This window comes from Liolophura sinensis, chromosome 12 (assembly GCF_032854445.1).
Source record: "Liolophura sinensis isolate JHLJ2023 chromosome 12, CUHK_Ljap_v2, whole genome shotgun sequence".
In the NCBI taxonomy this organism is placed as follows: Eukaryota; Metazoa; Mollusca; class Polyplacophora; order Chitonida; family Chitonidae; genus Liolophura; species Liolophura sinensis.
In genome coordinates, this window is record NC_088306.1 from 22,348,951 (window position 1) to 22,373,688 (window position 24,738).

General features: G+C 40.6%; 2 protein-coding genes across 2 annotated transcripts; both read right to left on the reverse strand.

The window, feature by feature from the left end:
- Positions 1 to 943: 943 nt before the first annotated feature.
- Positions 944 to 10,777, reverse strand: LOC135479154 (1-deoxyxylulose-5-phosphate synthase YajO-like). Its single transcript, XM_064758916.1, has 8 exons — positions 10,114 to 10,777; positions 7,471 to 7,533; positions 6,032 to 6,217; positions 4,778 to 4,936; positions 3,856 to 4,034; positions 2,156 to 2,207; positions 1,380 to 1,541; positions 944 to 1,062 (listed from the first exon to the last, which is right to left on the reverse strand). Exons 1-8 carry the CDS (start codon positions 10,225 to 10,227, stop codon positions 967 to 969), a joined length of 1,011 nt encoding a protein of 336 aa, XP_064614986.1. The 5' UTR covers positions 10,228 to 10,777; the 3' UTR covers positions 944 to 966.
- A 2,031-nt stretch (positions 10,778 to 12,808) lies between these two features.
- Positions 12,809 to 23,869, reverse strand: LOC135479800 (uncharacterized oxidoreductase YrbE-like). Its single transcript, XM_064759706.1, has 8 exons — positions 23,792 to 23,869; positions 21,959 to 22,266; positions 21,147 to 21,217; positions 20,279 to 20,387; positions 18,623 to 18,750; positions 16,495 to 16,733; positions 15,662 to 15,827; positions 12,809 to 12,939 (listed from the first exon to the last, which is right to left on the reverse strand). The coding sequence occupies exons 1-8, from the start codon at positions 23,867 to 23,869 to the stop codon at positions 12,809 to 12,811; spliced, it is 1,230 nt and encodes a 409-aa protein (XP_064615776.1).
- Between the last annotated feature and the right edge of the window lie 869 nt (positions 23,870 to 24,738).

Consider the following 24,738-nt stretch of genomic DNA (forward strand, 5'->3'; position numbering starts at 1 on the left):
ATGTTACAAGATATTATGCAAAAGGTCATGCCATCCAACGTCTTCACTCTAACTTTCTTAAATTTTACGAGTACAGTTCTCTTAAAGGTAACTATGGAATGAGCTTCCTGAATTTTTTTATTTAGCACTCTACTCCATGTCTGCGATTAATTCCGCTTAACACTGGGCTTGGGGCCGTAGGTTCATCGTGATGACTAATATCATTAAGTTGGATATATGAACGGCTGAGATCACAGCGCAACTCATCCATATTTTGATTATAATTTAGTGTAGTGTATCACGAATTTAACACGGATTAAACTCATTGGCCTGCAACATTCCTTACGTCTTTCCATCATGTTTAACAGAACTAAACGTTAACATTGGCGCTTAAGGAAATGTAATACGGGCACTGAAGTTCGAAGAATCCTCTAGTCGCTCTGCATACACCACCCCAAACCTACTCCGTAACCCTAGATGCATCCATTTCTGAGTAAGCTATTCCCCTTGCAATTTAATAATCTCTACCATTCCATATAACACTAATCATATCAGACACATTGGATTTATTTTTGAGTATCCTCTGACTGACTATTTCCACAGTCGAATGAAGGTGTGATAGTGTTATCGCTTGCTCGACCCTATGTGGGATCGTTATCAACATGTGTTTAAAGTTACAGAAACATTTCAGCCCGAACACACCAGTACTGTATGGGTATTCAATAAATGCAAATGAAGGCGTTAGGTGAGTGCATGCTTGGAGTCAATACGCTGACAAAAATATGACATACACAAAACATAAATCACCTGCATAAAACTGCAATAGTTTTGTTTTTCAAGCCTGAGTGCTTCGTGCCACATAATTTCGTTCCTGGCAAAAGTTCGTAGTACAACGATTTATGTATTTATGTACATAAGGAATAATATTTGATTGTGGGGGGGGGGGGTCGGTCGGTCGGGGAGAGGGGGGTGTATTGGGCCAGTTTTCTATTGACATCGGTCTGGGTGGGCCCACTGATCGAGGGAGGAGCCAACAGCCTTCTTAACATCTTCTGTGACCGAGGCCAACTCGTCGAGGACTTCCTACACAATGGGAAAAAAGCACAAGAGAATATTAATTTCTTTAACTGTTCTGGAATACCGGGTTGTAACAATAATAACCAAAAAGGATCTCTTTCTGTACAATGTGTTTTTCTTTTTCTTTCAAAATTTTTCTTTTAGACGAGGAACTTGTTGAACTTTGCATTATACCAAAATTCTCACGTCACTTTGTTTCTTAGTTTTCCTGAGAAAACCCTATCTAGTCTATCGAATAATTCTACACCCGATTTGACAAATAATAAATGCGGATCTACAGAAATATACTAATGAAACATATATTTTCACACTTTCACACAAACCTGTTTGAGCGTGACGACTTTGCTGTTCTCCACAACCTGTTCCGGTGTGCGCGCGCCGACTATGACAACGGGGACGCTGGGCTGCTGTATCACCCATGACAACGCCGCACGTGCCATCGGGATGCTCTCCCTGTCGCAAACCTTTCGGATCGCCTCCAGGGCCTGCAATAAATTAATTTATTACTTCCATAATTAATTAATTAATTAATTATTTAATAATTCTTTATTTCGGTCAAAACAGCCCACATTATTTACATAACAGGAAGTGTTTACAAACCCAGTATTATAATGTATTCTGAAAAAAATATTTCCGTTTAATTTATTTATGTATTTATTTGACGGGTATTTTATGCCATACTCAAGAATATTTCACTTATACGAAAGCGACCAGCATTATGGAGGGAGGAAAACGGAAAATTTTCTGTTTAATGCCTACAGACAGATTAACTGTATATTTTCTGTATTCCATAGTTTCAACAGCAATTTGTTACTATTTTCATTTTGGTTTGAGAGGATAATTTTGGGAGTGCTTTTTGAACAATATTACTAATATATGAGATGGATTTTACTGCGAACCCATCACTAGCACAAAAAGCGTGCCTGCGTCGCGCAATGACCCAGGAGCCTCTCACCAGCTTATGCTGGCTTCTTCCCTGGCCATATTTTACCGGGGGCTCTGCCCAGTCTCTTCCCATCATAACGCTGGTCGCCATGGTATAAATGAAATATTCTTGTGTACGGCGTAAAACACCAATTAAATAAGTTTTTTTTTTTACCTGGAAAACTTCCTTTTCGGCACCATCTTGTCCATGGCGAGACAGCTTTGTGCTGGGAGGTAAACGCGAAAAAAAGTACTCATCGTTAGACATATATTTACAATCTGTTGTGCTCAAGGTCAGATGAAGATAGAAATTTCAGTAGAAATTAGGTCAGTTGAGAGAGAATGAAATAAAGTAAAGCTGAAGAAAACAGCAGCGCAAGAGCCAGTTTCAAAACTTATGTCTGTAAGGGAAAGGTCAGTTGAAAAGCTAGGGAATGCAAGGGAATGGCGTGCAAACGAAAGGGAAGGAGAGTCTATGACTTCAAGGGAAAGATCAGCTTCAGGAGTCTCCCTTCTGATAATTTATTCATTTATTTGATTGGTGTTTAACGCCGTACTAAAGAATATTTCACTTATACGCCAGCTGCAAAGTGGAAACATCAGGTGAAAGAGAGAGGTACACATGGGAAATGCCAGCTGCAAGGGGGGGGGGGGGCATGGGGAACATCAGGTGCAAGGGTGAGGTACACATGGGGAAACACCAGGTGCAAGGGTGAGGTACACATGGGAAATGCCAGCTGCAAGGGGGGGGGGGGTGCAAACATGGGGAAAATCAGGTGCAAGGTGCAAGTTAGAGGTACACACTAGAAATGCCAGCTGCAAGGGTGAGGTACACATGGGAAACCAGCTGCAAGGGTGAGGTACACATGGGAAATGCCAGCTGCAAGGGTGAGGTACACATGGGAAACACCAGCTGCAAGGGTGAGGTACACATGGGAAATGCCAGCCGCAAGGGTGAGGTACACATGGGAAATGCCAGCCGCAAGGGTGAGGTACACATGAGAAATATCAGGAACAAGAGTGAGGTACACATGAGAAGTATCAGGTGCAAGAGTGAGGTAAACATGGGAAACATCCGGTACAAAGGTGAGGTACACATGGGAAACATCAGTTGCTAAAGAGTGAGGTTCACATGGGAAACGCCAGGTGCACGGGTGAGGTACACATGGGAAACACCAGGTGAAAGGGTGAGGTGCACATGGGAAACATCAGGTGCAGAGAATATTGTAGTTATTGGAATCTTCAGCTGCTGAGTGAAACATCAGCATGTGGGAAATGTCTGCCGGGTGTGGACATAGGTAGCGGAAATTACATCTGTATGCGAGAGGGTGGGGTGCAAACGCATGGAAAATGACATCTGCTGGGTGGGGGTTGTGGACATCCGTAAGGGAAAGGTCATCTGTTGGGTTGGGGCGTGGAGCGGGGAGGGGTTTGGGCTGACGTCCGTACAGGAAATGACATCTGCAGGAACAAGGTACGTATGGGTGTACCTGTATTCTAAACCAAGTTACGGATAATACACTACGGTTTACATGGCTTCACATGGTTTACATGGTTATTTACCTAACTGTGATTAAGACATGGTGCTAAGGGGTTATAAGAAGCTACTTTATAAGCATTTACAACGAAACGTTAACTGAGATAAATTGACAAGCGGTGGACTCTCATGTCTTCCTTGTGATCATTTAGCAACCTTTACATCGTGCCTGCTGTGGGTTTACCCTCCATGTTGAAGCCTTTCATATTTTATAACTTACAGGCGTGTCTCCAATTTCTTGGCTGAGAAATTTATTCATTTTATCTTTTCATTACATTATTGTGGCCTATCAAATTTGTCCAATACGTCTTTTTGCTGTTAAGAGTTATGTCCCTTACCTGTCCTTTCCGAACAGTTTTCCACGGCGTCTTCCTTCTGGGAAATCTTCGGCATTTTTAAAACGACCAGACAGTAAACCCTGCTGCAGTGGTGAGTAGGCGAGAATACTCATGTTTTTCTCCCGACATATTGGAAGCACCTCGTTTTCGATTGACCGCCATAGTAAATTATAACATAGCTGAAATAAATGTGATACAAGTAGTAATGTTAAATCGGTTATTTCTCCAAGCAGCATGAAATCAGTAACAATATTATTTAAAGTTTTTACTTCGGAGCAAATCATCTACACAGAAGTACGCTTCGGTGGCCTAATGATCGGTGGTGACCATCTCGAAGTCCGGAGGCCCGGGATGAAACTCGGGTCCGGTCATACCAAAGACTTTAAAAATGGAACTTGTCGCTGCCTCGCATGGGGCTCAGCACTCAGAGGTTAGAGGAAACAGGACTGGTTGGGCCGGTGTCATTATAATGTTACTGCATGGGGTGTCATGTCTAGTGTCTTCGGCATGATACTTCAGTTGGGGCAGCACTTCAGTGTCTGCATTGACTCTCCCTACCAGAAGAAGTCACAGCATATGTACACACACTTAATGACTGTCATCGTCACATGATTGAAAAATTGTTGAACGCGACATAAACCTCTAGCATAATAATAATTTGTTAATTGTCACAGTCTTGTGTGTTAGGGACAGAAATGTTACGAACAAATGTCTGCCATGTTCGTTACCTGATTGAAAGATTGATTTATTCACTGATTAATTTTGCATTGTACTCAGTAATATTACAATCATAACTACAGCGTTTATCAGAGGTTAGAGGTCACCACGCAGAGCCTGGAGGAACAAATGCCCTGGACAAACCTCCTACTAACATGGTTTCAGATCCATCGGTTTTGCTCACCAGGTTTTAGTTTTCACCCACCTGATTAGAAATTGGTTTTCCTCCAGCATCAAAAAACTCCCTTAAGTTTTTGGGGCCGTAGTTGGACACGCCGTAATACCGGATCTTGCCCAGAGATACCTGTCGATCAAGTTCCTTGATTGTTTCGCCGATGTCCGCCACAAAACTTGGGAAGTGTATCTGCGTCAAAGAGAGAAGACAAATGAGCGATATGACGTCACAAGCTGTGCGTGACGCAAGCGCATTTCAGCAATACATCCCCTTAAATCAAAAACAGGAAGAACATCATTTACCAAGAGTAAACAACAACAATGCAACGTCGTCGTCGTCCCATAGAACTGTTCGTCGCAGTTAAGGCTACAGAAACCTTCCTGTGGTCCAAACCGAGGTGAGTCACGAACAAGCAAGCACATCAGCGAAGTTTATGACCAGTACATAATTAAGAATTTTCAAAAGCTTATAATCTACACAAAACTATATATACTATATCAGGGTTATAACTGTAGCAGATCTACAGGTAAATATCCTTGCATTACAAGACTTATACCAAAAGCACATCTAGGTAAATATTGCCGCAATACCAGGCTTACATCAAAAGCACATATAGGTAAATATCCCCCCCATTACCAGGCTTATATCGAAAGCACTTCTAGGTAAATATCCCCCCATTACCAGGCTTATATCAAAAGCACATCTAGGTAAATATCTCCCCATTAGCAGGCTTATATCAAAAGCACATCAAGGTAGATATGCCCCCATTACCAGGCTGATATCAAACCCACATTACCCGGCTTATATCTATATATTTACAGGTAATATTCACAGCTTACAAGGCTTACATCTGTAGCACATCTAGACAACAGCTGTGTTATAACTGTAGCAAATATATAGGTAAGTATGCCCGCAGTATCAGGCTTGTAGGTGTACAACATTTATACGGCATATTCACAACTTACAAGGCTTACATCTGTAACACATCTAGACAACAGCGGTGTTATAATTGTAGCAAATATATAAGTAAATATCCCTGATCACCATGCAGGCTTATACCTGCAGTACATCTAGGTAAGTATCCCTTGAGCTCCATGCTTACATCTGTAACACATCTAGGTAAATATCCCCTGGTCACAAGGCTGTTACCTGTAGCACATCTAGGTAAATATCCTCCGATCACCTGACTTATACCTGTAGAACATCTCGGTAAGTATCCCTTCATGACCAGGCTTATACCTTTAACTCATCTAGGCAAATATTTCCTAACATCCTGTCTAATACCTGTAACAAGTCTATGTAGGACATCTCCAATTTCTTCAGGCTCCTCTCTATCGCCTCCTCCACCTGGACGGCTGTGTAAGGCTGTGTTGACGGACCTTCACGAAAGCCATATTTGGTGGCGATGATGGCGTCCTGTCGTCTGCCACGTAAACTTCTTCCTAAAACTTCTTCCGATCCACTGTAACCCTGATAATTAAACAAACAACGTAATTACGAATCATCTTCACAAACAGTATTTACGGAGAGAGCCCGGGGAAAACCCACGACCATCCGCAGTTTGCTGACAGATCGAGATTGGTTTGTGCTGAAGCTAGCATCATGAGGTGCAAGAATTTACTGAAACTAAAATACACGTCTGCTGCTTCGAGTTTGGCTCAATGAAGCTCACTATCCCTCAACAAAGGGGAGTAAATCTTGTAACTGATGGAAAGGTTGTGCCCCTTATCCACTTGAACGAAAATACCAACCATGGTTATTCACGATCATTTGAATTGTTGTGGAAACTTGTTATTCAAGTAAGTAGAGGGCCTCCTTTTCCAATGAACTGGCAAGCCCCATTCATGTTCAAGATCACACCAGCTGTATTTGTCATGATAGATAGATAGACCAATGTCTTAAAATCCTTTAAAGGAGAAGAAAACCTAAAAACAGGAGAAGAAAACCTTTTTTCATCTTGTGGTGCCTGCTGCATAATTTTGCGATTTTTCCTCGCCATACACGTAAAGCCTAAAAAAAGGCAAGGCTGGTATAAATCGAGTCCATCGCGTCCTCCATCTTTAACACACTGTAATTTATGCTGGGGGTGTGTTGCCTCTCAGCCAATGAGAGTTCTTAAAACTGCCGGCTTGTTCGTGGAAACTCGGAACCTACGTCCAACATTCCGGTTTCCCGATCGTCAAACGGAAAACGAACTGTACTGTTCGCTATGTTCTGGGAAGAAGAGGTCTACCGGAAATGTACGTACTGCAATTCGGCAGTTTCCGACGGCCAATTCTCCTCCTAACACAGAAGACTTCAGGACTAGTTCTTAGGCAAAATGGAGTCGCCCACAGCGGATTTTGGCGATGACTTTATTTATAATTTATCAACTTGAGGTACATTTTTCTGGCATGCACCTGCGAGGAAACGCACACTCTTTTCAATGGTATTTCATTGATATTTAATTTTTTTTCTCCTTTAAATAACTTATCGAACAAACCACATGCCTATACACAGATTTATTCCCAATTTCGCAAGAATGCCATACATGCCAAGAACATATATAGTTTATCTATATTTAAATTTAAGTTTATATTTGAATCTATGCTATAAATTATTGAATGGAGCATGCAGTGGTATCAATGGTAATAGCTGTAAAACAACAGAACTGGTCCAGCGCTCGCAGTACGTTCCCTATCGAACCGTGGCTAGAAAGGCAGGTACAGTCGTTCTATACAAACCTCCGCAGTGTCGAAGAAGTTTATTCCAACTTCCAGCGCCTTCTCTACCACCTGTTTTGAGACCTGAAACATAAACGGATTGTACATAATGGCCATATCAAATATTCTATCCTTCATCTTCCTGACACGATCTAGACACCAACATTCAAGAGCTACCAAATCGGTGATTGCATAAGAGAAGTTCGCCCATTGTTCATGCTGGCCAAATAAAACAATCAGCCAATCAAATGACGTTTTTGGACATCACTACTGACCAATCAATGCACGTCTACTTAATTCATAAACGGTAAAATATGGAAGCATGACGTAAGCGCTAAGAAATACAGACTCTACTGCTAAGGATATCACGTAGTCTCTATCTTACGGGCCATGTTACGGAACAATTACAGATGGCCACACTACATGCGGGATATCTATATGGTATGCAATATTTATAAATAGCCCCACAGATCTGTTTGCACGTTCTCAGTGAATGAAATAAAAATCCCCCAGTGACCCAGATATTATATACAAACACCCTTGCAGATAACAGTATAGATTATAATTAGATAAGTGCGCATGACCAAAGCTTTTGGGTCAGGAGTGAGCATGCGCTTTTAGGTCAGAAAGCTCAACGTGGTCTATCTGCATTCAAGATATGCAATCTTGGAACACCTAATGGTGAAATAGGGCGTAAGAATACAGAAAATAGGGCCCGTGAATCACATAACAAATTTGGATGTACGGCGCAGGTCTGGGAGTGGAACACATCCAATAGAATCAACTTGTGCACAAGAGATTCCGTTTATTCACCTGGTACTAGTATATGTACGGTACGTCGAATCGTGCCTATGCATCTCTAATATCTACATATATGAAATAAAAGAATAAAGGGTACAAAAAAGGGGTCAACTTGTCCGAAAAGTTTTGAGCCCAACAATGCTCAATAATTGGTGCCAAGTATGCTTATTCTTTTACCTTGATAAACAATTTTTTGAACTTCATAACATCGCGGTACGACTGCATCATCTAATGGCAACATATCGAGCCACGCTACATATATCTCTGTGATGGTGCATGTCGATGTGTGTTATGTCATCATCAGTCATTCTTAACATATGTATATCAGTCTGGCTGCACACACACACACAATGCATGCTTATATAAAGAAAGTGTGGGTGAAACTAAATTATGTGTGGAGTTGGAGAGAAGCAACCGCACCTTGAGCTCGACCTGAGAAACCTCCTGACTCGGGGCCGCAGTCGTATCTGAGCGTGTGGACCGCGTGATTAGAACACCTGACCTTATTTTGCACGCAGTTTAGGCCAGTGACCTCCAGCGATACCCCAGTATACCACGCTGTTAGCTGAGGCCTTCCTGATCATTTTTATTTGTTTTCGTACAAACCCATTGGAAGAATACATGTATATATATCTATATATATATATATATATATATATATATATATATATATATATATATATATATATATATATATATATTATCATATCGGATGAGGAAAAGCGGTGAAAACATGTTTCAGACGCCTGTCCTTCGCCATAACAGGATAGCACATATGTTTTCACACGATATGTATTTTTACGCGCTCTGAAAAAAACGAACTGTAATTTCTGTAAATCTAACAGAAATTCTGTTGTTTGAGTGATGGTAGAATGTATTCTGTTATTCTGTTGTGGCAGATTATACTGTTAAGTACAGCACACACATTGTTTTGACGATCAAGATATGACGATCGCATTAGACTGGCAGGATAATGTGTTTGAATATAACACAGTTTTACCTTATAAGAACAGAATACATTCTAGCATCACTGAGACAACTGACTTTCTGTTACAATTTACGGATTATTTTTTTAGTGTACGGTTTTGGATTTATTAAAGCTACTTTGCATTGTGCAATATTTGAACAAGTGGTCAGGCTAGGAAAATGGAGTGACCGGGGAGCCCAGAGTGTCGGAAGTAAACACACCGCTCTTTACCGGGTATCTTTCAACCCCCTGACTTAAAGCCGAAATAGGGGGCTTCCGTGACTCAGTTGAAAAGCGGGCTAGTGCAGCGTACTGACCCAGGAGTCTCTAACCAATGCGGTTGCTGTGAGTTCAAGTCCAACTCATGCTGTCTTCCTCTCCGGCCGTATGTGGAAAGGTCTGTTAGCATCCTGCAGATGGTCGTGGATTTCCCCCGTGCTGTACCCGGTTTCCTCCCACCATAATACTGGCCGTCGTCGTATAAGTGAAATATTCTTGAGTACGGCGTAAAACACCAATCAAATAAATAAGTAAATAAAGCCGCCATCAAAGCAGCGAGAACTGCATTCGAACACACAACTTCAATCATCAAGGGCTCAGCAACGAGCCGACACTTTAACCGCCTCTGCAAACCGTTTTTCGATCATATTGGCCGCACGTCTTTATAGGCCTATGGGGGCTCTTTAGTAGGCCACGTATATGGAAGAGGTTCAAAGGCATAGACACAATTGAAAACTAGCTTTATAACTTGTGGGAAAAACCAGAAGTCATTGTATACCTACTGCCTAACAAAACGAATCTCAGTCATCTATACCGTCATCTGGCCCTCTAACGGGCAGCTGCACGGACCTTACTTTACGGCGGCTCACTTAATCCGCCCGCCTGGCAGCACTCACCTCCTGCGGCTGAGCGTCCCAGTTCACCGTGTCCTTCCCGTCATTGAACTGCCAGCAGCCTATACATACCGGCGAGACACTGAGGTCTGAGCCTGGCAGTGTGACCCTTTTCATGGCTTATGTAGACGGTGAGGTACTGCAAAGCTTTCCCGTACAGTCCCTGGGTTTGCTTCCCAATTAAGTGGATGCTAGCTGCTTGCTGGAAGAAGTGACAGAACTGTCGAAGAACGTCGGTTGCACTAAAATTGTGGCGTGGCACGATGACCTGATTGTTCGGCCTCCCGGTATGTAAGTGGGACGATGCTGGGCGAGAGGCTCACGCAGGGCAAAGTTTTAAGATCAAGAGAGTGTAGACCTACGTCCAGCTGATAATTACGACGCCACTGGTGATAACAAAACCTCTTAGCACAGTCCCTATCAGTTGTTGATATTCCCAGTAAGATTACGTCGCGCATGCGGTTTCTACGTCCCGCTACTATGTCATGAGTATTTATCATCGCTTTAAAGTTACCTCCCTTGAATCGCCAATTGGGCCTAAAGGCCTCGTCGTTCTATCAACAAAGATTTGGTAAGTGTCCTACTTTCAGTATGTATTTATTTACCTTTTTGATTGGTTCTGTAACAGGTGGTGATTGTCGGGATAAGAAAACTACCAGAACTTGCCATAGAGGGCCTTTTTGGCCATAAAAAGTTTGAAAATACGTCATTGCTTAGGGTATACGTTATCTGTATTTCTGTAGGTGTAGTTCGGGATTTATTTAAGCTAATCTTCATTTTGCAATCAGTATACATTGTATTAGTTCCATATACAAACAGAGTATAGAAAACATATAGCTAGCCACGTGTGTTAACATCCATAGATGTACACCTTTACATTATTATTTCCATTATACATCTGGAGATCAGTTATAATGAAAGTGTTACAGATTGCAAAAAAGTGTCGTTTTAGGATCTGCTTGCATAGCGTATAGAGAGTCACTCGAGTCTTGAATCACTGTGACCGGTGGTAACTTACAGTTATACACGTCCGTTGTTGTCGGATTTGCCATGGACTTGTGGTCTTCTTATACCTCTACGAAATCTGATGTATACAGAGTGCTGTCAATAAAGATAAGATAACGATTTTTTCTCTATATTTGTTTTCCAGTCTTCGCGTAATTGTTGTTTGTAATCGCGTATTCTTTCGCCCCAATCTTCTTTTTGGGAGATATATTTCACTACGAGATAGTATTTTAAGCCCCTTTTAACCCCTTAACTTTTGAGGGGAGGGCAACAGCGTAGCGTGTACCAGAGCCGCCAAGTTCTTGAAGTCCTCTAAGTGCTCCGAACGATTACGCGGGCAATAATCTCTGTGACGTTGTTAGAGCTTTTCATGTTGGAAGGAATGCTGATGTGATATGCGCGAGTTAATCGTGAGCAACAGGGGCAAGTTTTGTGTGCATAGAAATACCTGTGGTACCGATATATCTGTTTGCATAAGACCAAGCCAACCTCTGAAACCTATTTTGACTATCAGTGTTTATCACGCTAGGTTGTGTGAAGGCTGCAAATCTCCCCCCTCCCCCCCCCCCGCCCCTCCCCTTGAGTTTCCTGAGAGTTGGCTGAGAGCTCGCATATCGAGATCAAGAATTGGCCTGACAAAATCTCACCAGATTTATGTCCACTGAATTCGTAATCCCTTTTTTCTCTCCATTTCTATCATCTGTCAAACTGTTCAGTATACGCAAACATTTCTGACAATTTGCTGGCTAACACTGTCATTTAGGCCTACGTGGAACACTGGAAGGCTCATTTATACCAAAAAAAGATCAAGTTTCCTTACTTTTAAATGCCTTGCTTTTTCTATTTAGAAAGTACTGGCGGGGGAAGTATCAATGACATTTTCATTTTCAATTATATATATATATATATATACATATATATACTCAGCTTATATCTAAAGACTACTATTACGCCTGAAAATCATAAGGTGGTTTTGTAAGCGTTTATTTTCAGAACATAGTGAATGACATATATATATACATATATGAAACAATTTCACAAGCTATTTAAATAAGTGAATAACTGTTTTGAAATAGATGTTAGTGAGAATATTAGATTTAAAAACGCTTAAAATGCGCGCCTCCGGCCGTCTTGCAATTCAGAGCTAACAAGCATTGTACATGAACTTTCTCCAGGGAAACTGACGTCCCGTGCAAGCCAGGGATCCATCAGTACATAATCTGGCCCAACTGGGAGCTGCCTTCCACGAGGAATGGTATCAGGAGGATGACAGGTGGTATGAGGAGAAGAGATCAGACAGTCATCCAGGCACACGGCGGATACACCCGATACTGACGTAAAACGCTTTCAGAGATACCACATGACGTTTTTTTGAGTAATTTCAACCACTGCATCAACACTGCTCACTTCAGAGCCATACTTTAAAGCCATTGTTTCATATCAAAACCAGTGATGACAGAAATACGTGTGTGTTATCATTAATACACATGGATTCCAATCATTTTGTATTTTTTAATAAGCGACAGGGTCACATGGTTCACAGCCAGTCACATTTTACTCTCTGTTAATCCATAAGAACATTAATCGCCCGTGTACAAAATCGCCACAGTGAAAAGCAGGGGATGGGGGAGGGGGTGCTTAATTAAGTTCTTTGTGTACACAAAAGCAATATTGTTGGGGTCCAAGTGTATTGCTAGACGTCTCTGTTTGATACAAATTCCTGGAAGTTGATGACTTTGTTTTGTTTGTAAGACTCCACGGCTGCTTCTATCATCAACGCCGTCAAGACACATTCGTCCTTTGTGACACACGGGGAGCATTTACCTGGTAAATATACGATTAAGTACGATATACGAACAGGTTCACAATCTAATCGCGAATATATGTAGCATTTGCTTGTTTATTTAATTAAGCATGAGCTGGACTTGAACTCACAACGACCGCATTGGTTTCAGCCTCCTGGTTCATTTCATCGAGTATACATATTTACAAGAACTTGGCGCCGCCAAACGTGAATATATGCAGTATTGTCCGTACAAAGAGTACTGTCCAGCATAAAATATAGACGAAAAACACGTATATAGTACCTTGGCCGTGAAATAAACATAATTAAAGGTTTAACACCGCCGTAGCGGTGTTTGTTGTGTAGCCCAATACTGCGGAACCTTGATTCGTACTGAGTCAAATCCTGAGAATGCGCAGCATTGGAGGGATTTGACAAGGTAAGAAACAAAGCTCGGCAGTATCGGGTTACACAACAAACACCAAGACGAATTCGTTAAAATCTATTCTATCATTGAGGTCGCGTGTTCATACCCACGTCTGACTGTTTCTAATGTGACTTTAAGTCAGGGAGGCAGTTTACCAGTAAAAAATTACTTATGGCACTCTGGATTCCTCCACCCCATAAATCAGTCTGTTGTATTTAACTGAAAAATATGGGGCCCTAAAATTGACATGGTGAAAGATATTTTGGGAAGAGAAAAATATAAATACGCAGCTGTAAAAATTACTTGGTAAAACAAAAAATTTGGAAAAGAAAAGAAAGTGACATGGTGAAAACAAAATTTTTGGAAGAGAAAAAAAATGGTCGAAAAAACTTTTTTAGAAGAGAAAATCTTTTTTTGAACACCCGAATTTTAAAGTAGGGGCCCAATCATACATGGGGTTATAAGCTATAATCCTATCTGTATTCCTGGGGCTAATGCGTGATCTTCAGTGTCGTTTTGCTTTTGCAAATTATACTTTCTCAGCCCCAAAATGTCCTTTTTGACGACGAGAAACTGTTGCATCTGAGAATGAAAGATGTCAGATATATAAGGGCTGGTCTGCACGCTTTTATTATATATATATATATATATATATATATATATATATATATATATATATATATGAATATAATATATTTATAATATATTATTTAGTCGATATATGTCTCTTTGAAATCTGTTTATGAATAAGCTGTCTCAATCATAATTAGAAATGCATTGCGCGCTTAAAACAAATCGGCATATAGCAGTGTATCCTTTTGTTCTTTTGGTACGTCACTGTTCCTGTGTACCGTAATTCTTCAACCTTTTCGCATGTTTGCAAGGTGTTTATTTAAGCACATTCTGAAGGCCTCAATGATAGAATAGATTTTAACGAATTCGTCTTGGTGTTTGTTGTGTAACCCGATACTATTATTACTGTTAAAATTATACTTTTTTTAAGCTCTGGAAATGTAGGCCCCTACGTGCACATGTATCTCTTAAGCACTGCAGAGCGGCAGATGACAAAGAATGGTATATGTTTTTAAACTGACTGGAACTGCCATGTGTAGGCGATCACGTCCATGGTAATCCTTGTTCTTAATTTGAAATACAAGTTATTTATCTAATGGTAAGACCGTAGTCAATACATACAGTTATTACTGTGAGGCGCTCGTCTGTGCTTGGCTGGCATTTTGGTGTTTGATTGCAAACGACCTATGATTGGTCAATTCAGTTTTCTCTTCCAAAACAATGTTTTTTCACAATGTCTTTTTTTCCCCAGCATATTACATTCACGGCTCCGTATTGTATTTTGTATTGAAGGAAATTGTTTTCTGATCTGAGCAATCAGATGAAGAATGCTATTTAAATGAAGTAGTTAAGCATATGACGTCATTCTTCGCGGAAACTCCTTATATGTGGAAACAAGATGGTCGCATATAAATGTTAGGGTCGGAGTCATCTAAACGAAAGCAGTAGGGTTAGTACTATACTTTTAGATGAATTGTGGCACGTTGGTGTGTGATTTCTAAAGCAAAATGCGACACTAGGCCTAAGGTATGCTTGTATTCATAAAGTATCCCGCATAAAGTTTAAAAGGTGCCTTTCTATTTTGGTGATATCGTATCACTAAGATATCGCAGTTCAAAATGAACAAAATGCCCACATGGCTGAAATCTAAAGTGCCGTCATGGTATCAGCTTTAACGAGTCAGGCGTGAGTTATTTTTATAATCCGATTAAGCAAATTCTTCCCCTGTGACGCCGTGCGAATCCTGTTTTACCTTTTAGCAACATACACTGAAGAGAGTAAGGTACGAATGACACGACGTGGTGTTTTTTGTTTCTCTAAAATGACTTCCAGATTATAACTCTATTTACTTAGTTACCAAGTACGTCGGAAAAAGATGCATGGCACCGTTCAGGTCGTTCTCCAAACCGCGTCTCAAATAGTTAAACTTACATGTTTACTGTTTTTCATGTTAAGCTTCTTACAAAGGGACCCCGTAGCTCAGTTGGTTAGCGCGTTAGCGCAGCGTTATGATTAAGCATCGGTCGCTGTGAGTTCAAGTCCAGCTCATGCTGGCTTCCTCTCCGGCCGTAAATGGGAAGGTATTACAGCAACCTACGGATGGTCGTGGATTTCGGCCGGGTTCTGCCCGGTTTCATTCCACCATAATGCTGGCTCCCGTCGTATGAGTGAAATATTCTTGAGTACGGCGTAAAACACCAATCAAATAAATAAATAAATAAATAATGAATAGAAACTTTTATTTTAGCTATCTCTATACGGACCTTCTACACAGTCGAGGAAATGATTGAGCTGGATTTCGAAAGAATCGCTAAACCTCTGTGTAAAGGTGTGCATCATGGGTTTCTGAAGGGCGCCGATGTCAAGTTTCTTGGTGGTCAGACTCAGTGGTGGGTTATCGAATGAACCCATGCCTTGAGATCCGAACAACTGAAAGGGAACAAATGCTTGATTTAACTGATTGTTTTGACGCAATGATCGGATTAAACATGAATTTAATAATATATTTGATCGTTACTCAACATCATACTCAATAGTTTTTCAAGCAAACGATGGCAGTCAGATTTATGGGTTAAACATTGGACTTTTGGTAATTTACTGACGAACTTTCTGTAAGTTATTTATTTATTTATTTGATTGGTGTTTTACGGCGTACTCAAGAATATTTCACTTATACGACGGTGGCCAGCATTATGGTGGGTGGAAACCAGGCGGAGCCCGGGGGGAAACCCACGACCATCCGCGGGTTGCTGGCAGACCTTCCCACGTACGGCCGTAGAGGAAGCCAGCATGAGCTGGACTTGAACTCACAGCGACCGCATTAGTGAGAGACTCCTGGGTCATTACGCTGCGCTAGCGCGCTAACCAACTGAGCCACGGAGGCCCCCTCAACTTTCTGTAAGTGGCGTATTAGTTATGCACACTATAATGGTGGAAGACAATTGGTCTTTCTTCACAAGCATCTTCCGGCTAAATCCAGGAATAAACATGAATGATCAACAGATTGATCGATTAATTGACTAACAGACTGATTTATTTTACTGATTCTTTAATTCATTGATTGATTCGTTCAAAGGAAAATCCTTCAATTACACACCTCAACTCTGAAATCATGGCCATAACAAGATTCCCGTGCTGAGTCCAGTAAACAGATGACACCATCCGGGTACTTCATGGTAACTATGCTGACGTCAGGCTGACCTTTTTCCACAGCGACGGGGTCGTGGGCATGCGCGACGACATGAATGGATTCCGGCGCTGCACATTTCATGATCCACGCCATGAAGTCGAAGTCGTGCACCGCTATGTCGCTTAATATATTACACTCGTTCGTATCTGTGAGATGAATTCAAAAGTTACAAAATTATAAGTGCCATTTGAAAAACTTCTAAATCTCATAAAAGACAATATTGCTTTGATCAACTTAGTTTATTTAGAAGTAAGCGTTGTTTTTTTGAAATTGGGACATCTTATAGCAAGTGATACGCCTGTCGATTGATCGTAATTAAGCAATGGGTGGTGCTTGGCAAAACCATTCCAGTCCCGTAACAAACGTACTTAATGGTACTGGAAGTCTTTTCTAACTTTCTATTGTTTTGCAACAAGCAAATCACCGATCATTAAAACAGCCTGTCTTCGGAATCTACTTTTCGGTATTTTTCAAATGCACTGTGTTACAGAGACCTTCATGAGATTGTCATGCAGTAGTTTAATAAAACCCTAAAAAATTATACGAAATCTAGAGTAGAATCGAAATGATTCATGAGAAGAATTTTAGGACGTTTGAAATAGTCCTAGTCCTCAAACACAAATGAGATGTCGTTGTATACATTCATGACAGTGTAACCTTTTATGTGGTTGTATTTCTTTTGTTTGGGTGTAATGCCGCACGGAATCACACTTCACCGATGCGACAGTGATAACGTGCAGAGCGGCCCGGAATAAACCACAGGTATTTGGCAAGCGACTAATGTACTTTCCCGGGGGTGAGGGCGCAAATAAACCCAGAAAGTCAGTTTAGTGTGTATACCACACTTGTACATGACAAATGATGTCCCACTAACTCCATGAAACACGAACTTAAAAAAACCCAACCTGCAACTTTTCAGTAAGGATTTCACGCTTGGTTAAGCAATGTCACACTGTTAATTTGTGTTGATGAGAACTGAGAACCATTTTTATAGAGCTTTTTTCACACTTCAATGTTTGTATAAAATATTTCATTAACGGAGCAATAATCATTCATATACTATAACAAAAAGTTGAGGTATATTTTATATAACTCCTTTTGCTATCTCTCCTAAATACGATTGTATAAATGGAAATCAATAATGAATAGCAGTAACAGGCTGTTCTCAACGTATGCTGATCATCTTCATTAAACACCAATATTAACTGCGCAGGACCCATTTATTGAATAGAGTATTAGCTAATACCGGTTTTAAGTTATATTATATATTTACGATTTTAACAGAACCCAGCAAACCAATGCAGCTGTACAGAGGCCAAACTGAATAGAAGTAAATTAGTTCATCTTTAACATACTTTTATGTAAATATTTTTGGTACAAAAACTGAAATCTTGGCTTAAAGTTAAGTCTAATATTAAGTCTTAAAACAGTTTTGAACAACTGGGCCCAGGTGTCTTGTAGGACAAATGCATCTGATTGGGATGTATTTCGAAATTTGACTTCAAAGTTCATTGTCAGTCAGCTTTTTATTTACATTTGACCGAATAAATCACGACAACAAGTTTTTAGTATATCGTAATAAATGTGTTATGTATATCTTTATTGAATGCCACCGTGTTACTGTTACATTATTCATCTGTAATGATATATAAAGTTATTGACCATAAATACCTATGTCTTATTATGTAGAACTTTCTTTACACACCGTTTGAAGAAAATGTCAATTATTCTGATGCTTCTGTTCAACATATAAAGAAGAGTACACTCAAAAAATTAATCCGTTAATTTTAACTGAAAGCCCCTTGTCTGAGTGATGCCAGAATGCATTAATGTTATTGCAACAGATTATTCTGTTAAATATAACACACATATTCTATTTATTTAACATAAAGATTCTTTTAGACTAATAAGATATTATGTTGAATATGACAAAATAGTATGTTGTAATAACAGAATACATTCTTGCATCGCTCAGACAATAGATTTTCTCTTAAAATTAACAGATTAATTTTTTGAGTGAATAAGCTTAGCTTACCCATCGTCGGCATTAGTTCGTGTGAAGGCTTGGGAGAGTCGCGCACGGTGAGCCTGCACAGTTGTAGTTTGCCGAGCTGGCCGTCTTTGTAACAGTCGTATACATGGCGATAGGATGGGTCATATCGTCTGAAAATACATCTCTTATTTGACTGCTGTTTTACTTGGTACTCAACAATATTTCACTTATACGACTGCGCTCAGTGTTATGGTGGAAATAAACCGGACAGAATCCATGGAAATCCCCGACCATCCGTACGTTACTGGAAGACCTTCCCACATACGACCAGAGAGAAACCTGGCATGAGCTGGACTTGAACTCAAAGCGACCGCATGGGTTAGGTTGATTGATTGATTGGTGTTTTAGGCTGAGTTCAAGAATATTTCACTTATACGACGACAGCGAGAAACCAGGTAGCATCCGAGGGAAGTGCACGGTCATCCGGAGATTGGCTGCAGACCTTCCCACGTACGACCAAAGAGAATGCCAGCGTGAGCTGGACTTGAACTCACAACGACCACATTATTGAGAAGCTCCTGGGTCATTGCACTGCACAAAGATGATAACCACTAAAGCCTGGAGGGTAACCTATACAACCATCCACAGGTTGCTGGAAAACTCCTTATAGCGCATGCGTCGCCCTCTACCTTTCGTAGTACATTTCTGTCACCGCTAGACCTTCGGAACCTGTGAGACGCACGTAGGCTTATTTAGGCTTAGCCTCATCACGTATTTCCTAGCGCGGAACTATTTAGTCAATGAAATCGCTTCGGTTTTGGTTAGAATCATGTTGTACATACTCTTGATAAAGAGAACGCATGTGTATGTTAGAGACAAAGGCTTGGACGGATTGTTTTGGGTTAACTGACATCACTTCCGGACTCATGACCGTGAGCCCAGTGAGTCCAGATTTCTGGACAAAATTTCTGCGATAGGTGGAGAGTAACGCCTGTGGTGCAAGGAGTATGGGTTGCTGGACGCATAATTTCTGATTAAAGGTTTGATTGTATACCTATTATACTCTCCCAAAAAAGAAACGGATAGTCAAACATTCAGACACAACTACAATTGAAGTATTTTGCTCTGGGAAGATTGAAATTTCTACACTGATTCTTCACTGCTGTTTGAGTTTTTTTCCTGTTATCAGTTTGGCTTTTCAAGCATTTGAAATTTTTGATTTAATTTATCAGTTGTTTGTTTAATACGAATAGCTGAATGAGCTTCTGTTACTTATTCATGACATTCTGACTACAGCCTTTGTAACTTGATTCAAAATGACGCACACCTATTAATTAATTAACTATTCCACTTCGAACTGAAAAAGGTTTTAGAACTTTTGTCCTGAATTTCTTGATGCCATGGCCCCTGGATTACGAAGCGACTTGAGTCAAAATTTCAGTTGTTAAACTTAATCTGTTCCTTTCCGTTAATTTTGGCTGAAATTTGTTTTACAATAACTTACCCTAAATTTACGTTGGCAAGCAATATTTTGACCTTGTTACCTAAGAAATAACAATTTTAAAGTGATCTGAAATTTTGGCTTATGTGATCCCGGGGCCTTGTTTAACGGCTGACGGAACGAATACTTTTAATAGCATAACTTAAACATTCAACTTTCTCACAAAATCTCGTGCTCGTGATTGAATATCACGTTACCTGTTGAATCCTGTCAACAGGGGGCGCCCCACGCTGGCGGCAGTGTCATACAGTGTCTGGATGTCAGCCGCGTTTTCTGCCGCAGGTTGTTCTGTGAATACCGCTTTACCTGTAACATAAGTATTTATTTAGTGCTTTACGCAATACACAAGAATATTTCACCTATATTCAGCATTATAGTGAGATGAAACGCGACAGAACCCGGAGGGAACTCAGTATCATCCACAAATTGTTGGAAGATTTTCCCGTCTAGGAAAGGAGAAGATGCCAGCATAAACTGAATTTGAACTCACAGCGATCGCAGTGGTGGGAGGCTCTTGGGTGGTTGTACTGTTCTAGTCCCCTAAAATATAGGAGCTAGGAAATTCAGGCTTCCACTCCCACTCCCACTTCCGGTGAATGAGACATTTTTACACAATATGTATAGGGATTGTCAAGTTTCTGTTGTTTTCGTGGCATCTCGATAATATCATTCACATCCAAACCATTTAATAAAACAGAGCATTAATTTAATTCGACAACTAGGGACACAGAATTCACATAGGCAGTGGAGATACGGTTTCATGGATTAAACCTTGCAGCCTTGGTTACGCTTGAATAAATCTGTTATACGTAAAATTCAGCGTAGACTTCTAGGCATAGCCAGGGCGTACATATCTCTCACGTCAGCTAATCAGAATCGATTATACTTTTTAGCTGTCCTATGACACCTGGAATAAACCAATCAAATGCCGATCACTTGTCGTGACCTCGTGACCCCGGAAATGTGTATCAATATATTATTGCTCATTACAGGAGAATTCAGGTCCTCCGACACTAAATATTTATTCCTTTCATGTAAAAGTTACAGTGACAATTCGTATCTTACCTTGTCGAAGTGCAGACAGGACGATGTCACGATGCTCCGGTGTGGGTGTCAGAACAAACACAGCCGCTATGCTGTATAGGAAAATGAAATCATTTTTATCTGTCTCGTTTGTTTCATTTATTTATTTATTTATTAGATTTGTAATCAATAAAGTAGTAGGTTAAATTCTGTCATTTTCATTTTTCTACTAACTTGTGCAGCGTCCTTAAAATAATTCAACATCGCCACATCGTGTGAATGACAGACCTCTGTTTATTATTTATATTGCATTCATTCCGCAGCTAAGGAATGTATGAACAACGAAATCATTGCCTAATTTGCATATACTCAAATTTAAGAATACTGGACACTACATCTTGGGTTCTAAGCATTACGTCAGACTTGTACGTATAGCCTACTTAAAGACAATTGACACTCATAACTCTGGGAAACATTTGCTATATCACTGACCAAAGACTTCAGTTCTAAGTCCCAGTAGAGAATGGAGGGGAGAAGCACGTGTGGGTTCAATCCCGGCCTTGGGCGAAATTTGTAGACTTCGACGTTCTCGCTGTTCATGTCAGGCCTATGACACCAAGCGGTCAACAGCTCTCAATGGCCCATTTGTTCACTGAAGACCGCTTCTACCAGTAAAGCGCGCACGTCTGTTCGTCACCCTTGGAAATGTTTGGTGGTGATTTGCCAAAGGTTGGTGGTTTACTTACACCACTCCGGTTACGACCACTCATGAAGCAATGGCTATCGTATAAGTGAAAATTCCATAAGTACGGTATTAAAATATGAGTATGATTTTGCAATTTTAAATTTCATACCTCGAATCGTCCAGTAGTGATTCTAGATGTTCTGAGGTGTGGAAAGATACTTCCGTATATAAACTCTTCTGTACTGTCTCGATGGTTTCCAGTTTGTTCTCTACAATCCAACGGAGCTGTATTCGGTGGTTGCTCAGAATGTTAGGGATATGGACGCTGGAGGCGATTCCACCGGCACCAACCACACCCACGGAGATTTGGCGAGACTTGGACGAGTTTTGGCGAGATTGATAGGCACTTCCGAAAGTAGTTGAAAACCCTTCGGTACATAGCAGCTTTCTCACCAAATGCGAGTTTCTAGTTTGAAGCTGGAAACGAATACAAAAACTTTTTTTGTGCATTATTTATTGGACAGTTAACCTTGAAATCAAAGCAAAGAAAAATGATCAAAAATTCTTCCAAACCCCCATGTTCAAAATGCAAAATATATTCATGTTTAGATAGTGTAAACCTTAGGCAGTGTCTTAGACAAACATATAGATGTACAGCAAACGCTGGGAACATTCATAAATAGACCAATGGGGTATTTTCGTAATACATAGGTTACTGCCTTTTTCAAGGATTTACGTCCCTTGACGGCATGTATCCGTTGCTGTTAGCATTTGGAAGCACCATTGTGATGGAATATACTTCAGAACTGAAATAAAAGACAGATTCTTTGGAAAGGAAAGTAATCAAAGTATTATGAAAATACGGAATATACACGTAAGGAGTCATAAACGCACCAAGCGATTCAATATAGTAGAGGCTACACAAGCTATACAAAAGGCCAGGTTATACATTGCATCAGGGTACATATTTATACAACACAGACTATATGCTGTATATGCAGTAGACGAAGCTTCACAACAGGCCATGTAGGTTAGACAACAGGGCAGACTACTGTGACAGAACAGCTATACAACAGACCAGTCTATATACAATGGTTAATGACATTAGTCAGTGTGTATGCGTGCCAGGGTGTTTTTATGTATGTATGTGTTTAATAGGGTTTCACGTCGTACTTAAGACGTTTTCAGCCTTATGACGACGAGGAGACGTGTGCACATCACGGAGTCTTCTTGTGGCAGGTCGAGTCAATGCCGCCAAAGTGCTGCCACCACTGAAGTATCATGCCGAAGACGCTAAATATCACACCCCAACTATGCACCCATACTGACACCAAGCCAATCAGCAATGTCTCTTTGCTCTAACCTCTCACTGTTGAGTGCCAACTGAGGCATCAAGAAGCACCAGTTTAAAAGCCTTTTGGGTAGACATAATATGCCACCATCTCTGCCCATATGGAAATTACGTAATACAGCGTGGTTGCGTGGCTTGAAGATTTCAATATGCGAAAAGAAACCTTACCATGGTTTGTTTTGTGCATATGATATAGCGGTCGGCTTGAGTTGAAGCATTTGCACCTAAAAGTACTTGTACGAATACACGTTACTCTCCATGGACCTGTTCTAAGAAGCAGTCGCAAACTGCGCCTGGTGCAATTTCCATGACAACATACAGTGAAGAGATAAATCAAAACGGTAAATGCGGTTGGGGCAGCGTTGCGACAGCTTTGTGCAACAGGACCCAGGTTGTCACATTCACATGATATCTAAAGAGGGAGAAAAATACATGAGAAATATCGACTGGTTTTCGATTCCATATATATGGGTGAATTCATCTACTAGACTATTGAACATTCGGAAAGGCGTGGAGACTTTTCGGACAGGTAAAATTTACACATCTATGTATATACGTTAAAATAAAAGATTTGCTTTCTGCATCAAAACTGCAAACATCTTCTGTGCCCATCATTCCATGCATCCACTAAATATTTAGATTTCTCCTTACCTGTAATACATTTCCAACAGCCTCCGCAACGAAGGTTAAAGACGCCTTGCTTATGTGCACAGGTAAAGTTAATGCCATCGCGACTATAGTACTTTTCCCCCGCCCCTTGTCTATAATACAGTAAGCGGCGCGGTACAGAAGCGTATATTCTGTGTGCAGTTCCTCCAGTTACCCGTAACGGTAATTTTTATATGTGCTTATATTTTTGGTTTATTAATAACTCATGACTGCACCAAGTCGACTTTTCTGCACGTAATATATGTCAGTGGTATCATACTAGTATAACATTCAGCCATGCGTGTAGCACGTGGTGTGAGCTGAGCAGATGCGAGGTAAATTGTTAAAAAGCGTAAAATGGTCTAATTAAGTAAGGCTCCGCAGAGCAGACGGAAGACTGTGCATCTACAGGTTAAAAATATGTGTTTTCGTGTACAAGCACAGCCCCAGGAGCCTTCATGGCCTGGTGGTTAGCGTGCATGCGCGGTATAATGACCCAAGAGCCCTACCCACCAACCCCTTCCAAGGGGTTGCTGTGAGTTCAAGTCCAGCTCATATTGGCTTCCTCTCCGGTCGAATGTTGGAAGATCTGAGAGGATTTTCATGAGTTATTTGATTGGCCGTACATTAGAAAATTTCCTTTTTAAGTAAGAATAAACCGGGCACAGTCCGAGAGTGTTAATAACTGTAATCATGTGAAATGTTTACATACACATTCTTGTACACAGTGGGTAATTTTACATGTTTACATAGTAAACACTTTATACGCATTCTACACTAAAAAAAAAACCAAAAAAAACAGAGCCTCGTTAGATGGACTGTTTGTCTTCATTGAAAACATCCACCACATTACTATATATGGACACCTCATATTTTTAACTGTAATAAACACATCTCAATATTTATTAAACATAATTTCTTCCTATCTCTGAGATAAGATGGCCATTTCT